The following is an 18,124-nucleotide window of genomic DNA, read 5'->3' as shown; positions in this document are numbered from 1 at the left end:
TCTTATCGAGGGTATTTTGGTCTACTCTTCCACTTACTGGAAGAGGTGGGAGTGTTCCATACTTGTAGTGTGTGTGTGTCTGTGATGTGCAAAAACAATTCTAACCGTGTGTTTCATGGGTTTTTAAAATACATTTTCATCCAGAAAATGTTTGTCTTTCAATTACTTTAATTATTGTACTAATGTGTGGACATGTATCATCATTATCTTTTATTATTCATGCCACGCCACCTACGCAGTGTCCAATAGGCATATCATGATTCATATTACCTGACAAGTTGATGAATGTCGTGATTTCAGGTCTTGATTCAATTTGAAAATCAATTAGTTTTTCTCTCGTTTGTCTTTTTTCTTGTATTGTCCGTCTCATTTTTTCTAGCTCATTTGTTATTTCTCATTCCTTCAATTAGTCTGAACGTAGCATTTACATATTATTAGCATGAACCTAAAACAATATATTATCACGCATAAGAATAGGCGCATTAAAAATCGCACTCTCAAGATCCTCCATATACTCACCACTACTCCACTCCCTCCCACACACTCTGCTCCATCAATCATGAAAGGCCTCAGTCAACTTTTTTTGCCGCTATATTTGTAAGTCCTTTCCCCCAGCTATCCGTGATGTCGACCACCTGCCCCTGTTCAAGTCCAGGCATAGGACCTTCCTTTTATCCTCTGCCAAGGCCAAACTTCTTATCTCGAGCAACGAAACGTTTACACTGTTTCTGTTCAGCGTCCGAAGATGTGATTGACTTTACACGCTGTTTAAATATCAATCGTGTTGTATAGTATATGTTTGTCACCTGTGTCCCATGCCTTCCGTTTCCTAACTCGATGTCTGGTCATAAGGCCTATTCGTACATACTGGTTCCTTTTGTTGACATTTGTGCAGAGGAAGATAGGCGAGGCATATCAATGACTCATACGTTACTCAGGCCAAATCCTGGGCTGGAGCCAGATGGCACATGTTGCACTCTTGTTTTTACACTATTTAATTGTATTCCAGTAGTAAATCACATAACTTGAGCAGCTCCATTGTCTGTTCAATTATTAGGTAATAATTTCCTGCCAGATGTGCTGCTAACATGATCAACTTAAAAAAATTGGATTACCTGCTTGTGAGTCCATTCACTTTCTAAGTTACTAACGTGTTTGTATCTTTGCCCGTTTGCCAGTCTTACGTGGCCACTTGCCAACTTAATAATGATTAATTTACCCCAAAATCCACACCTTGTCCAATAACTCATTTTCAGGAGGGTTCTGCATTGAGTTTTATTTTTTCAGACATTTTCAGACAATGCATTAGTGTTTATGCATGTGGAAGGATAACAGAGCACCCGGAGAAAACCCATTCATGCGAAGTGGCAACATTATCTCATACAGATGGGAGAGATGATATTAGTCAACACTTGCTGCTGTTCCGCCTTCTCCTTGTGAGCCAGGGTATGGCAATTCCCGGTTGCCCAAAGGGGAAGGGAGTTTCACAACATTTCGGTGATCCACCAACCCTCTCCTCCACAATGCTGGATCCCCACCGCCCAACTAAAACTGAATTAATTTATTATGCATTATTTCATTATAGTTCACAAAAATACGTCCCGATGGCTGTGCAAGTTTTAACTTGCAAATCTACTCCCTAAAAAGTAGCCACCTACCTAGCTAACTGACCTGCCCTTATAACTCTTGTGATCATTTAAATTGGCACAGCAGCTGGTTATTTCACTTGCTCGCTTAAGCTACGGTGTTTGCACATGATTGCCTCTTCATTTAAATTACTTTGGGACATGTGCACAAGTTCAGATTCTCTCTTGATTGACTTGACTTCTGCGCCAACCATTATGTGAACCTTCGCACCGATCGTGAAGACACTGTTATGTTTTGCCAAATATCTATGCTCTCCGAGTAGCACTTTAAGTATTCACATCTTGGATTTTTATTTATTTAAAACAGTTGCAAGCAACACAGGAGACTGCAAACCTGATATCCTGTAGACTCAAACTTAGGGCTCACGCCAGGCATAATATAAACAAATGACCAATCCAGTGGTCACTGTTGTACCTTTTTCAGTCTAAAAATCACCGTTTCGCGTTGGGTATTATTATGACTCTTAACATTTTTAAGCCAAGTCACTTTGTGTTTGATGAGTTTTTCATCATTTACAGAAAGCGTTCAAATTAATTAGTGTTACCATCTTGCCGATGTGTAGGAAGCGAGGTTAGTGAAGCAGATGCATCCAGACGTAATTTTAACTCTCATTACATGTTCTTTGTCAGGCGGGTGCCTGATGGGCTCGCCACTCTGTGCCTCTGAACGGTTATGATTCTGCTTTTTTTATCACTCACATCTCTGCTCACGGTGCGCACATAAAACCCAAGATACCTTGGAGATGAAATTGAAGAAATGTGGATGTCAGTCTGGTTGTCTTTCAGGATGACTGCTTGCGAGTTTGTATGTGTTTTTGAAGTGGCTGGTGATTGTCTCTTTATGTGAATATCTTGTGTGTCTACGTATGCCTGTAGTTGCCTCTGTGCGTGCAGGTGTGTGTATGGTGCTCATTTAATAGGGCTTGCTACAATAGTCTGTATGACCGCACCTCCGATTAGCACGGTTGGCTATGTACGGTACAAAATAAGTTGAGCATACATACATATGAGGGATCCTTGGTGCAATGGTTAACACACAGAACTTGCAATCTGGGATCGCCGGTTTGATTCGTTCTCCTGAAGTGGCAGCCAAAACAACGATGCAAGTTTCTTAAATCCTCCATAATAACCTTTGTCCACCCAGAAATATAAATGAGTATACCATAGTTGGACAGGTCATGTGTAGTGGGGTAAAGTGTGGATACTCCCAACATATTCCAAGACATCTGGCCAGCGTGGAACAATAGGTCAAATTATCGCTAGAGATACTCCCTGAGCTTCCTCTGCTTGAGGGCCTTCTGCTTGCAGTTGTGTGAGAAATATTGAATACCTCACCTGGTATACAGGAGGTCGTGGGTTCAATCTTGACCCTGACACCTGTATATTTGGAGTTTGCATGTTCTCCCTATGGTCGCGTGGATTTTCCTCCGAGTCCTCTGGATTTTCCTTTCAGATTTAGAAACATGTGTTCAGAGTATTTGGCTGCTATAAATTTACACATGATAAGCCGCTTTGTCGAGCTATCCTTTGTGGCCAGGTCGCTTCTGAAAAAGAGCTATATAGCTCAGTGGGTCTTACCTGGTAGAATAAAAATAGTTTTAGTTTCATCTTGTATCATAGGGGCTGCACTTTTCCCTCGATTATCATTGCATTGGCTCACAGAGCTTTATCTCTTCCTACAACCCTCCTGAGCCACATTGCGCCGCACCCGTGCCTCTTGCAGCAGCAGGCAGAGCGCTCGGGTGGGATGATCGTGACGGCGTCGGGTCCCTGCGAGTGCCTCAACCTGGAGATCGCGCTGAGTGAGTGTGGCCCCGCGGGCCTTGGGGTCAGCGTAAAGGGCAACCGCAGCCGCGACGGCGCCCACGACCTCGGCATCTACGTCAAGTCAATCATTGCCGGCGGGGCCGCCGCCAAGGTGAGGGTGAGGGTCAGAATCCGGTGTGGGTGGAGGTGAGTGAGCAGTTGCGTCGCTAGGTTAAGAGACTAATCGCATTGGGAAAGGCTGAAATCGTCGCTGAATATTTTCTGTATTCGTTGGTAGACTGGGATAGGCACGCGAGTATTAGCCACAGCCATAGCGAGGGCTCTACTGGATGTCGTGTGAGTGATATAGAAATATATTCTCCAGGCCACCGACCCAGAGAAACCCGGCTGAATTAAAGCCCTGTGCATAGGTATAGATGCAGAATGCGGTGGCTGCTTTCTAATGCAATTGGATTATAACTGACGCTGATGCTGCTCCAATTCAATTACGAAGTTTACCATTCTTGAGTTTATCAATTACACTCACTTGTAACACCTCTGATAATATATGCGTCATACCATGCTTATAAGAATGAATCGTGATGTGCCTACAGTGATAGATTGTACATGTAGCACAAGTGCACTAAAATAATTGATGGTTAAATTAAATCATCACCCTGAATCGTTACAACTTCACGTATGGCATTTAATTGCAGCATGCCTTTATTGTTGTGCTAGGAAGGGGTTTGTGGGCTTGAGGAGCCAGTGATAGGTGGACGGTATTTATTGTGAACAAGGTGAGAGGTACGTCCCAGAAAAATACTTCGTCATCATAATCCGTTAAACATTCAGAGATGTGCACTAATTCATTGACTCATGCACATTGCAAGTAAGTCATATGGAAATAAACGAAACTGCGCAGGTGAGATGGAACAAATGAGAAATAATACTTCCAAGCTAATGCAAAAAAAAATCCAATTCTGGAAGAAAAAAAAAATACTGTATTGTGACAATTCACGGAACGGCTGGCAGGGTAATGAGGTTGAGGTGCGGCGGGTGAGTTGGTGACTTGCCGCGCATCTCCATCACATATCCAGAATTAATTCGATCAAATCACGACCCCCGCGTCGCGACAATCCGTGGAATCGTCGTTTGTGAGGGGTGCAGGCGAGGGGAGCGCTTGGGCGCGAGTCGTTACACTTTCCCCACCGTGCTCGCGCTGCTGCTGCTGCTGCTGCACGCATCCTCGCAGGACGGGCGCCTGCGCATCGGCGATCAGCTGGTCGCCGTCAATAGGGAGCCGCTGCTCGGCCGTAGCAATGCCGCCGCCATGGAGACACTGCGGCGGTGCATGGCCACGGATGGGAGCGAGCGCGGCCGCATCCACCTTGCAGTGGCACGGAGGGCGAGCGACGGGGACGAACAAGTGAGTGCGATGCGCTGCGAGCGAGTGAGCAGGAGCTGCACGGGGGGGGGGGGGGGGGGGGGGAGCAGGTGAGGGGGGGGGGTTGCAGTGCGGTTGCCATCTGTCCTGGTTTTTCTCGGATTGTCCTCTTGTTGAGATAACTGTCCTGGGAAATCTGTAAGTCTCCCCAGGATTTTAAAAGTGCCAGGACTTGTCAGTGGCGTTATAATATGCCAATCAAATGATCGGGTGGCAGCTATTAGCTCGCGTGCAAGTGCTAGGCGGATTGTTACTTCGCAAGAGCATAAGAGACGACGGTTATGGCTTGGGGGGGGCCTTCATCCAGCAGTGCATTGTTCTTGGCTGATGATATGCAAATGTAGGGTGGAGTGAGTGGAGGTGTAGTTGTTAGCGCGAGCTGCATAATGAACCCGGTGACCTTCATTACGAGCTACAGTTAACATCAATGGTGATTGACATCATAAACGGTCCCCAGCTTCCCCTTTACCAAACCACATTGACCAGTGTGGTGAAGGCCTTCGTTGAGAAGTGGATTGATAAAGGGCTGTGAATGAAAGGCAGATGTTATGTTAATGTTCCATTCAGGCTCCCCGAGTGAAAAGACCGTACCGATAAGATGGAATCTCTTTACAGAAGAACATATACAAATGCAATGGTAAAACGAGACAAAAATCACGTCCGTTAATCAATGAAATCGTGAAACCCGAATCGTGATGATCCATTCAGTCACTCAATGGGTTAAGGTGAATCATAGTGTGAATTGTACCAATGGGGTGAATCTTACTTTACCCGGTACTTACGTGGTGAGGAGGACGAGGGCACGGGCAACGTGAGGGTGAACGTATGAAACGATTATTTTTAAGGTACTTTTCGGCGCCACCCAAGCTGAACTTTTGCTTGCTGTGCCAAGAGACAAAAATGCTCTGCCAAACTCGTGACTAATGTCTATGCATTCGTTAAACAAATTTTTTAAAGCGGATCAAAAAGCCACTGCTTAAGATAATTGCCTTTCTTCATGGTTCTGCAATGTTGGCTGTATTTTTGGAATGTGCCTCCATTATAAAGATAAAAACGAGTACCGTTCACAGCGTCACACTTTTGCCGATAGCTTAGCTCATAGTTTAAGGGAGACATTTATCCCACCCCTCCACACTGGCCAGATGAGATGGTAGTGTTAAGGGTTCCCACATTTTACCCACCGTCATTAGCAATTTGGTGCAATTTTCTCAATTAATCTCTGGAAATAATAATGGGTAAAGACATTTATCAAAAACCTTGGCCGCCTTAATGGGAATTAAACCCAAAAATTCCTGTTCACATCGAGTGTAGAGTGTTTCCTACTTCTGTGGTGATTCCAATAATATAGTTATTAATTTCGTATCTTTGAATATGTGGAGACCTGTGGTATACAGTGGGCAGACATGGGCTCTGGTGCAAGGAATAAAATGGAGCCCTCTGTCCAACTTTCTCCACTCTTCGTAGCCGAGGGCCTTCGGCCCCTCTGACCCATGTGCCCCGGTGCAAATGCACTGCCTGGACACGCGAAAGCTACGCCACTGATCTTGGCCAGAAACTTTTTACGTCTGACAAAGTATTTTTTTAGAGGCCAAAAAGGCCTTTTGGTAAGACGCAAATTGTGCTAATTGAATCAGCTTTGGTTCACTGATAAGTATGCACAAGTAGTGATGAAATATCTTTACGGTTGAGTTGAGATACCTGCATTTTTGTTGCATTTCTCAAGAGTGAATAATATGTTTAGAAAATGGATGGTCCTTTCTGCTGTAGTTGGGATGACATGTGTATAATACACACAGACGGCGGCACACTCAAAGGGTCTCCAAAGGGGACAGTTGCCCCCAACCCCCTGGCATTTTTAGATGGCCGTTCAACATCACATTATTTGTTTTGAAGTGTCAAGCAAGTAAATATGTGAATAAATAATGTGCAATTCATGCTGCATATTTAACACATTCGATACATTGAACATTATCTAATTAAAACTTTATTTGCATGCAATAAAGTTCGCTATGCGGTACTTTGTATCACGATGCAATGGAAACAATTTACCCCCACTCTGTTTTTTAATTAAGCACAGACACACAAGAACCCACGTGTGCCTGCACGCACACGAGATCATTCGCGCACGCCGCCATGCAAACGTGCACGGGAAATGCGTTAAGCAAACACATTTCACTCGCAGGAGCTGTTCACCGTGGAGAGAGAGAGAGTAGCCGTTGCTTATTCTGGCATTGGCCCAGCAGCCGGGCATGTCGGAGTGTCTCGTTTAACCGAGAGTTGCGCGTGTGAAGAATGCAAAAGCCTTGTAGCCTGTCAGTCACGACAAACACCGTGGTGTGGCCAATCACTGCGATGCTCGCCAGCCAGCCGAGGCATCACGATCGCAAACCACTTCAGAGTGCTGGCGTGTCAGAAGACTTTTGGAAGAACGGGGCAAAAAGCAGCAGCAATGGCAGTTTTTCTTACCCCAGTGCACCTGGGCTGTTTACGAAGCTTATCAAAGGAATTATGTTTATATCATTGTTGCTGATTGCTGCCCCCTGTCAAGCAGCCCCTCCTCCTGAGATCTTGGTGAACGTGTATGGTATTTATAAATCTAGATTTGAAGTTTTCGTGACTGCAGGAATCCATACTCTGTTTTTTTCGGTAAGTCACGTAGGAAGAAATAAAACAAAATAAATCACGACGTTTCGATAGCAACACAAGCCATCGTCTTCAGGTGAAAATCGCGACAGCCGCTGTGTCTGCTGCTGTGAGCAGCACGATGTCTGCTGCCTTGTGAAGGGAAACTGTTACCAACAAGAGTTTATATAAGTTTTTGAGACCAAAGGTAGCCGAAGTAGTGCTAATGGGGTATTATAGTGTAAAGGTAATAAATAGCGTGGCATGTTAAAGAAAATGAAGTTAGATTAGCACGTTGGATTATAGTGCAAAGTTAATGAGCTTCCGTAGCGCATAAGAGCTCAGATTAGCATGTAGGATTAGCATATGTATTTTGATGAGAGAAGCGTGTAAAAGTTAATGAAAAAATTTGCAAGTTAATGTCAGTTTATGTGTAACAAAGCGTTTCATGTTAAAGTTCATGAGAAAAGCATGTAAAAATACATGAGTACAGGAGCTGGCTGCCATGAAATTTGCTGCTGCTGCGCTGCGAGAGGAAGACTATTCAGACCAGGTTGCGGAAGCTGGTCGCTGCGCTGGTTAATCACATCCTTCCAGTGGTTGCTCAGCTTAAACCCATCTTCTCGGTTGAAGTTGTCTCTATGTTTGTATATCTGGATAGCTTCATGTACAAATCTATCCTATCTGAAGCCTGATTCCCACCACCACCACCCGGCCCAGAAGAATTCCCTCATCAAAACACTACACCATAGGGCCCGCTGCATCTCTGACCAGCGCCACCTAGCCAGTGAACTGGAGCACGTACACCGAGCCCTCAAGATGAATGGATACTCGGACCGCACAATTCGCAAAGCTGTATCCCCAACCATGGAGGATCCAATCAAAACCATCACCTTACCGTACATAGCAGGTGTCACCAAAAAGATTGCCAAAATACTAAACAAACACATGATCCAGGTCCGATTCAATACGGTACACAAAATCCGTGATCTGATCCCATCTGTGAAGGATGTCATTCCTGACATGCAATACCCTGGGGTCTACAAACTCATTTGTACCTGCGGTGGCAGTTACATTGGGGAAACAAAGCGACATGTCTCGGACCGGGTACGCGAACACAAGGCAGATCTGAAACACGGCAGAACCAATACCTCTGCCATAGCTGACCATTGTTATAATGCTGTGGGCTCACACGCTATTGTTTTTTCTGAGACAAAGGTACTCTGCAAACCTTCGCGTTACCTTCAAAGATTACACATAAACTGACATTAACTTGCTGTTTTTTAAATTAACTTTTACATGCTTCTCTCATCAAAATACATATGCTAATCCTACATGCTAATCTGAGCTCGTATGCGCTACGGAAGCTCATTAACTTTGCACTATAATCCAACATGCTAATCTAAGTTCATTTCCTTTAACATGCCACGCTATTTATTACCTTGACACTATAATACCCCATTAGCACTACTTCGGCTACCTTTGTTCTCAAAAACTTATATAAACTCTTGTTGGTAACAGTTTCCCTTCACAAGGCAGCAGACATCGTGCTGCTCACAGCAGACATCGCGGCTGTCGCGATTATCACCTGAAGACGATGGCTTGTGTTGCTATCGAAACTTCTTGATTTATTTTGCTTTATCTCTACCTACGTGACTTACCGAAAGAACCAAAGAGTAGTATTTATAAAGGCAGTTACCATCATCCAGTCCCCAGCCAGCACTTGCAGAACTGTCATGTATCAAGCTGCTGCTGCTGCTGCTGCTGCTTCAGTGAATGTATACAGGAAAGGAACATTTTTATTTTTCGACTGACTATCCTTCAGGAAATAATGTTGTCTGTCGCCCGTTAGGTTACATGCGGCACTCCTGCTGCATTCATTTGGAACAAAAAGTACCGTTTGGTATCGGGGGAAAAACAAAGCCAGGGTTGCGAATTCCGGCTTTATACGGCCAGGGGCTCTGAATAACGGAGGGTCCCGGAGTGGGGGCGTCCCTGATGATATAGGTTAGTTTGTTATTGTTGTTGGTGTTCCGAGGACCAGAGGCTGAGAATTCTTGGCAGCGCTGGGACAAAGGGACCTAGCTGCCGCTGATGCTGATGGAAAGCGGCTGTTGGCGTTGGGGGCTGTAGCCTGGCAGTTATTTGAATAGTTGAATCTTCATAAAAAAAATTGTGCTTAGAGCAGTGCACGCCTCTTTTGGATGGTCAGTATTCACGAGGGCCTACGAGATGGCCATGAGATGGCAGTACAGAAATAGATTATTGAATGAATGCGTGCAGAGCTGTTGAGCGCAAATCCGTGTATGACACTGGGTTATCTGGGTACTCAGGTTTCTTCCCACATGTAGCCAAACACTCATTGATGTAATTAGCCAAATATCCCAATACAGCAGGGCCTCCTGAACAAATAGCGGGGATTTCCTTGGTAAATAAACAAAGAGCATTGGTTTTTAAATAAGGTTTGATTCCTGCCCTGCCTATCATCTACTCTTTGGTGTCTCTTAAGCATTTTCGCAATTAGCCCATTGTGTGCCGATGTCATGAAGAAATTAGAAAATAAATGTTTTGAAAATAAATTCACTAAATTCGGAATTAAAACTGTCCCACTACAACTGGCAGTAGCCGCCTTTATTTAAGCAGATAAAATACACCTGAGACAAGAATGCAATGTATAAGGTGAGTCGTGCATAACTAAACTGCCGTGTTCTTTATTGCAAGGCCTGTGGGCCACTGGTGGCTCCTGGTGGCCTTTAGTGTGGCCCCCAATAATAGGCAAATGTGAAAATGCTCCATCATGCTGTTAAACCTAATGGTTTTAAATGTGTGGCAGCCCTCACACTGATGTCTTATCAGCGAAAGTTGGTCCCCCTCTGAAAGAAGAACACTGCCATACTAAATGGTGAGTCATGCGTAGCTATGCTGGAGAGCTAGAACAACAAGGACAACAGTAGACTAATGGGTTGCTCATCCAACCAGCCAGACATTTGAACTTATTGAAATTCAATATCTACACAATACATTGAGATGATATATTATGCCTTCGTAAATGTTTCATCATTATTAAATGTATTATTCACTCAAATTATACAAAAACATACAAATATTCGATAAAACATTTAGGTCAAGCGTGAAACCTTCGCCTGCTTTATATTATTCTGTTAACACTCTTAATGATTCATGTTCCTGAGCATTAGTGTGTACTGTTTACATATTTTAAAATACACTTGTGGGTAGCCTTAACATTGGGACTTATGCCACTATTGGCAAACACAGTGGCCTATGGCCCTGAATGATGCCATAACTATTTTGTATGTGAAATTCTCCTCCGCACAGCCAGAAACATTCTCAAGCAAAAATTCGGCTTCATCTACATCATGGGAACTCCTTTGCCAGTACCAAAATATAGTAATAGGTTTTTCCCCTTTTTTATGGCAACAAAACAGGTGCTAAGATGTTAAAACGCCAAACTGAAACCTTTTACAAGGAATCATGTCTGCATTAACCACAATACTTGTGGTCAGAATGCAAACAAAAAACATACTCTGATCATATATGCATTTTTCTATTTAAAGCTTTCGTGACTGCAAGGATTAACCTTCTTGGTTCTTTCGGTAAAGTCACGTAGAATGAGAATAAAACAATAAAACAAAATAAGACAATAAAATTCTCACGACGTTTCGGCCACAACACAAGTAGCCTTCTTCAGGTGAAGGAACAGAACTGTCGGGACGACAGCGCTTCAATGAACGGGACGACAGCGCTTCAATGAACGTTCATTGAAGCGCTGTCGTCCCGACAGTTCTGTTCCTTCACCTGAAGAAGGCTACTTGTGTTGTGGCCGAAACGTCGTGAGAATTGTATTGTCTTATTTTGTCTTGTTGTTTTATTCTCATTCTACGTGACTTTACCGAAAGAACCAAGAAGATGAATATATGCATTGTCCTTGAAACTGATTGGTCCACACCAGAGGACGCCTTTTCGCGTCCTCTGGTCTAACACCGTTTGAGACGAGGCTCAAAAGTAAGGTGTCTGGTGTGGCGCAATCAGTTTCAAGGACAATGCATATATTATCAGAGTGTGTGTTGTTTGCATTCTGACCACAAGTATTGTGGTTAATGTAGACATGATTCCTTGTACAAGGTTTCAGTTTGGTGTTTTAACATCTTAACACCTGTTTTGTTGCCAGAAAAAAGGGGAAAACCTATTATCATAGGCATCATGTCTGAATAGAATTGTCCATTTGACTCAATGTTTTAGCGGCGAGCACACTGAGCGATCCCAATCGGTTATCGAGTGGAAGGAAGGAACTCTTTCTAGCCGACCGGCCACCTACATTGACTGACGGGCTACAGCCGATCGGCTAAGCAATGAGCCAGCCCTTGGCGCCATGAGTCTCCTGAGTCCCTGAGGGATTAATGTAGAAATTCACTCCCCGGCTTTGAAATGTTGACCCCAAGAGGGGAGGGGGCTGCGTGTAGGCATGGGCAGAGCACGGACAAAAGTAACCCCTAAAACACTCAAGAATAATGTGGAAAAATGTTTTTAAAGGAAGTGCCTGGCTAAGCTTAGCTAAGCAATGCTATTTTTAATTTCTGTATTCATTCGCTGCCTCCATCGGGAAAGAACTTGAATAATATTTGTTTTATATTGCAAGGAGTACGAATTGCCCATAAATGGCCAACAAACATAAATATTCAGTGAGAAAGAACAGAGCGTAATTTGTTGGGGGAGGGTGGGGGAGTTCCAGCAGCATGCGTGTACCCACTGGAATTTTAATTTTGAAATGCTGCTTCCAAAATGATTAACCGTGGAAACCGAGGAGGGCAAAAAAAGTGTTAAACGGAAGGGAAAAAAGTAGCTCATTTAATTTCCTGACTCTCATTTAGTCATTTCCAACCTAAAGTGGAGGGGGTTTTCTTTGAGTTTAGGGGGGTGTCGTGGGGTGGAACAGAGGGTGGTGGGGGGAGCGGTTCATTGTCTGTTGACTTTGGATGGCGACTCCACTGTCTCCCGCTTCTAGGATGTTCCACGGGGGGGCCGGGGGGGGCACTGGTTTTTCGACCCCCACGAGGTTCTTTATTTTCTTTATTTTCTGCCTCGTTTGGTTGTATTTACAGCTGCGGCGGCAGCCTGCTCCTCCTAACTGTGCCCTACGGTGCCGCTCGCTTGACCGTGTAACCGTGCGTCATTGTCTTTTTTTATCACAACTTTCACAATCTTGTGCCCACAATGTAGAAACCGACTGTCATAATCTCATTGTTTTTATTATAATCGTTTTGGAAAGCATGTATTACCCGTTCCGGTATGCTGTGGTGACAGTTATTCCTCAAATGACTAAGTGTTCCTTTGTCCCAGCACTGTTATGTTGTTAGTTCTGCTTTCTTACCATGTGACATAAATGCATACTTATGCACATTGACGCTTCTAATGTGCTGTCATACTACTTCATAGGATGATAGGTTTTCATCGTCATTTTACAGAATTGATTGTCATACGAATGCAAGCATATTCCCTGGCTTTGGAAAGCTTTCATCATACAGACGCACACACACATGCGTGTGTGTGCGTCTGTATGATCGTTCTAACACATTTGTGGGCATGTGAGATGCGGGATGTGTCTGCACACGTCTACATTAATTATAACTTTGCCAATTCATGACAAACGATGACAAATTACGAGATGCACAAATCCTCGCGCTACGCATGATTAGCTCTGGAATCCCATGGTCCCTCGTGGGCCGGATGCCAGCTTCAAACGCGTTGAGTGATATCGATGCTTGTGTGTGAGCGCGTACTTAGTGATGCGTGTTTTACATTGACCTGTGTGCGTGCGCGTGCGTGTACGTGCCCGTGCATGCTTGTATGTGTGTGTGTGCAATCATTGTGTTATGGGAGAGAGTCACGCCACGGTGGTTCGCATATTGCGTTCAGGACCCGGAAACCAGAGTTAAATTCCCAACCATGGCTACCGTCGGCAGCGAGTGATATCTGAACCATTCCTGGACCTTCACCTAGGTCGACTGAATTAAGTTCCTGGTGTGATGTGTGTAAACATCGGCACTGACGAGGGAAAGGTGGCACGGCTTGATCCTGGCTACCGCCGCCCCCAACCCCTCTTGTGTGCTGTGCCATGCCAGCCTCAATAAATGCTTGGGGGGATTTCTGTTTTTATCATCGTATAATGTAAGTATGTGCTCTTATAAATAATATATGAGCACTGGGCCAACACTCCCACCCTTCCAGCTCCTCCTGCATGAAATAAAAATAACTCCCCATCCCCGCACCTGGCCAATTGTGCCCATTTGGACTACGTCTGTGCTGCAGGGAAGGATACATTACCCGAAAGGACTCCACATTAAAAGCCTTTTTTGTTACTTCCCTTTTTAAACTTTCCCATTCTCCCTTTGGTGCACTTCTTGGCTCCACTTGAAAGTTATTCTTTCCCTTAAGAAGTCTCGTGTCTGAACAAGCCTCTCACTCTCCTCCTTTGCCCTGTTCTGTGTCACTCTGATAGCCGAATGTTCTGCTCGCGAGTGTGTGCGCGATCATACGCTTGGAGGGGTCTCTGACCCTTGCTCCTGTGCCCTCGCTCCTCCTTGATCTTGCTCGCTGCTTCTCTTATGGCCCATGCAAAAGATCCAGCCGTGACCCCCTCGGTTCCCTCAGCTGAAAGCGATAGCCTAAACTTTTCACTTATGACTAATTTAACATCTCCTTTCCTTGAAAATGTATTTTTTCCACTACATCCCTAATGCAGGTAATTGTAGTTATTAAACCAGGTGGATCGGTGATCTGAATACTGAGACTCGACAGGTACCCAGGCAGCACTCCAGAAATCCTGAGTTCAAGCCTAGGATTGCTACTACTTTACATAATTTCCAGCACAGTTGATTGTCTCAGCTATGAATCGGCAATGCTTGCCTGCAAAAGAAACCAATTCCAAATATCTACATTTCCACGTGATCCAATGAATAAATTCATATACATTTTAGAAGCTTACAATGCACACATGGAATAGTGTGTGTGATAAATTACGTTTTTCGATTTGTATCTGTTGTATTTAATTGATTTAATGCGAAAAATAATTAATTCTGAAATAAAATTTGTGACAATACACAGAATCGAATCGATTGGGGCAGGGTGGGGAGGGACACTTTACAATCCACTATTTAACGTAGCATCTACCCACAGACTGTCACGAAACAATTAACTTAAGAATGAACTTTTGTCATCCTTCCACAACAAAAGCCTGCTTTCTGTACAATAAAATATTCTGGGTTATGAAGACTTTTTCTCCAGGAAAACCCCCCAGGTTCACATTGGAAAGAACCCTTATTTACCCATGTTAGTTGAGAGAACATGTATCAGCTGTGTAGATTGCAGGGGGTTGTGGACTCTCACTTCATTGACTAAAGCAGAAAATTGTACGATTCTGGAGTTATTTCCTGTCCAGTGCAGATGCTACCGTGTTAGATTGGGGATTTCCATGCTGAATGAGCTTTTGCATCTGAGCAATTGTGTTTTTAAAAGATGTTGCTGTACGAATCCCAGTAGAAAAAAAATCTACTTTTTAAAAAGTTAGTGATTTCCAGCCTTGAGCCAGTGGGAGAAATTCCACATTCCTACACTGTTGACTTCCATGCAAAGTAGTACTCTGTTTTAATTGACCCGAGAGGGATGATTGGTTGAATCGCCCATCAACCAGGGTTTGAACTGGCAAACTTCCGATTGCGATCCGCTCGCTCTACTGCTGAGCCACCAGGCGAGTAGTATTTTCTTTAATGAATCATATTTTGCTGGCACTCTTGGGGGATAAATTTACATTAAAACAATATTATGCAGACACACATTCGATTCCATGCAAGCGAGGGCCTCCCCACACAGTGTGGATGGTGGGGATTATCTGACTATACCTCGCCACACTCGTAAGTACCGTTCAGTGAAAGGCAGGGAGTATACACGCCGGGGCATAGAAATACAGTTGAACAATACATTTTGCGCTTTGGTTTTTTGGGTAAAGTCACGTAGAAATAATAAAAATAAAATAAAATTATATAATAGCATACGACATTTCGATCGCAACACAAGCGTCATCATCAGGCAGAGGAAACACATAACCGCAGATATATATACAGACCTTAAGTAGGGGGAATTAACACATATACCAGGGGACACAGAGACGGAACATCACACTAAATCAAACAGGATTGAGCAGACGGAACATCACACTAAATCAAACAGGATTGAGCAAAATTTGGAAACTATATAAAGCAAATTCTTAGTTTTTTCGGTAAAGTCACGTTGAAGAGAAACAACAAAATAATAAAATATATATAAAACAATAAAACATTCTCACGACGTTTCGACCGTTTGAGTTATGGTCGAAACGTCGTGAGATTTTTTTTATTGTTTTATATATATTTTATTATTTTGTTGTTTCTCTTCAACGTGACTTTACCGAAAAAACTAAGAATATGAATTACTGCAGTCACGAAAGCTTTAAATCAAAATTTATATAAAGCAACACAAACGGTCGGCTAAAACACAATTAATGCATGGTTTGGTTGAATACGCTGTTTCAAAGATTGTTAAATTGTAAGTTAAGTGTGAAATTTAAGATAGTGATAGAATACTTTCCGTAGAGAGACCTTTGGGGGGGAGACACGCACACAGTTAAGGAGCAAAGTAAATCTGTCCCGAGGCTTTTTAAGAAGGCGAGCGATGTAGCAGGGCCAAGGTCCACAGACAATGGGACACAAATTTGCATGATACAAGTTATCAGGCACACAGTTGTCAGGCACCCAATGCGCAGCATGCGTTAATTGTGTTTTAACCGACCGTTTGTGTTGCTTTATATAGTTTCCAAATTTTGCTAAACCCTGTTTGATTTAGTGTGATGTTCCGTCTCTCTGTGTCCCCTGGTATATCTGTGTTAATTCCCCCTACTTAAGGTCTGTATATATATCTGCGGTTATGTGTTTCCTCTGCCTGATGATGATTGCTTGTGTTGCGATCGAAACGTCGTATGCTATTATATAATTTTATTTTATTATTTCTACGTGACTTTACCGAAAAAACCAAAGAGTAATTCCTGCAGTCACGAAACCGCCTAATCAATACATTTTGCTAAACTGCCACTTGCTGCCTACAACATAAACCTGCAGAAAGCTATAAATTCACGTCATGCATGGTAGTTACTAATCCAAGTACTAACTAGGCTACACTTTCCTTACCTTTCGAGATCTGGCGAGATGGGGCAAATTGTGAGTGGGCATTAAACAGCAGCAGACGGCCTCTTAAAAAGTAACAAAGAAATCTATCATTGGAAGTTAAAACACAATTGAATAGCCGTTTAGTGAACTTTTTAATCTGCGCGAGTGGCCAACAGTGGTTGTCCTATGGATGCACTCGCCCACACCATAGGAATGTGCAATTTCCACTACTGGCTCTGTGCTGTGAACGGGAAATAAGCGCCACCTCAATGCTCCTTGGAGCAAGAAAAAACTTGGACCTTTGCTATCATCGTTCCTGCCGCCCGCCACAAGACTCTACAGCCGATGCTGTTCCTGTGTCCGCAGCCTGTGCTGTGCGTGAGTCCCGTGGATCCTGAGAGGGCGGTGGATGCCGGAGTGGATTCCGGGGAGGAGGCAGCGGCGGTTGAAGTTGGCGGTAGCAGCTGCGGTGGCGGCGGTAACGGCGGCGTTGTAGGCGGCGGTGTCGGAGCATGCAGCGTCGCATCCAGCCCCCCCCCTCGTGCGTCCCTGCTGGAGCAGCTCATCGGTACGCCACACTTTCACCCCCATCACCCCCCTGCCTCCCACATGTGCACAGTGAAACACAACAACAACCGAAATTCACCAAGTGGCGGTGACGTCAGGCTATGTGCACCTTGAGGCCATGTGAAGTGTCGGAGGCTCGCTAGCAGGGTGTCAAAGGGCAGACCCGGGTGCCATGAGTTGATTGACTGAGCAAATACACACAAAAGGTGTGGAACGGTGCATCAATTAATATCCATGCTAAGCTCATGCCACGTAAACTCAATCAATGATTTTATTGTGTATGAAAATAACGTGTAAATGGTATACAAGTGACATGCTAATTGAACATTTACGTGATGGAGGAAACAAAACTGCATACCTGAGATCGAAATAAATTGAGATCATTAATTATTTAACGGAATGGTGACTGAATCATAAAAGTGCCATCGGATCTCTGTGTGAGGGTTGAGAGGGGTGGGGGAGACGCTGTTGCCGTGCCTAATGCATGCGTGCACACCTAACGTGTTAGCACGCGGTGACGTTAATGCATCCTGCTGGGCGCTGCTGTGGTTTGAGCGCTTGACTCGGGAGTCGATACAATTAATAACACTTTGCGGGGAAGTCAAAGGTGATCCTGCTATGGATGGACTGGGCCCCCACCATGACAATGTGCAGTTTCCTATGCTGAAGGGACGTAATGGTATGGCGCATGTGTGCGCATTTGTGTGTGGGGAGTGGTAGTGCAGTGGTTAGTGCACTGGGCTACGAACCCAGAGACTCGAGTTTGATTCCCGCTCACGACCAGCACCAGTGACGATTATCTGAACCAGTTCTGGTCCTCCCCTAGGTCTAGTCAGCCTCAAATGAGTACCTGGTGTGGTGTGTAAACATCACCACTTAGGGAG

General features: G+C 44.2%; 1 protein-coding gene across 8 annotated transcripts in view; it reads left to right on the top strand.

The window, feature by feature from the left end:
• LOC116947012 (partitioning defective 3 homolog) overlaps positions 1 to 18,124 on the top strand; it is a 221,214-nt gene that overhangs the window by 114,136 nt on the left and 88,954 nt on the right. For 7 of the 8 annotated variants that reach the window (XR_012945462.1, XM_076070123.1, XM_076070112.1 and 4 more), the window contains exons 12-14: positions 3,370 to 3,564; positions 4,645 to 4,818; positions 17,040 to 17,241. Coding sequence is in view for 7 of the 8 variants with exons in the window: in XM_076070123.1 (XP_075926238.1) it covers positions 3,370 to 3,564; positions 4,645 to 4,818; positions 17,040 to 17,241 (571 nt within the window). In the remaining variant the exon portion in view is untranslated. The remainder of the gene's footprint in view (positions 1 to 3,369; positions 3,565 to 4,644; positions 4,819 to 17,039; positions 17,242 to 18,124) is intronic. The other variant, XM_076070108.1, reaches the window with a different exon arrangement.

Source organism: Petromyzon marinus, chromosome 2, assembly GCF_048934315.1.
Source record: "Petromyzon marinus isolate PM22_M1 ecotype Great Lakes invasive population chromosome 2, UKy_Petmar_22M1.pri1.0, whole genome shotgun sequence".
NCBI classification, from domain to species: domain Eukaryota; kingdom Metazoa; phylum Chordata; class Hyperoartia; order Petromyzontiformes; family Petromyzontidae; genus Petromyzon; species Petromyzon marinus.
Note: the sequence above shows the minus strand (reverse complement) of the source record. Positions and strands in the feature narration are given on the sequence as shown.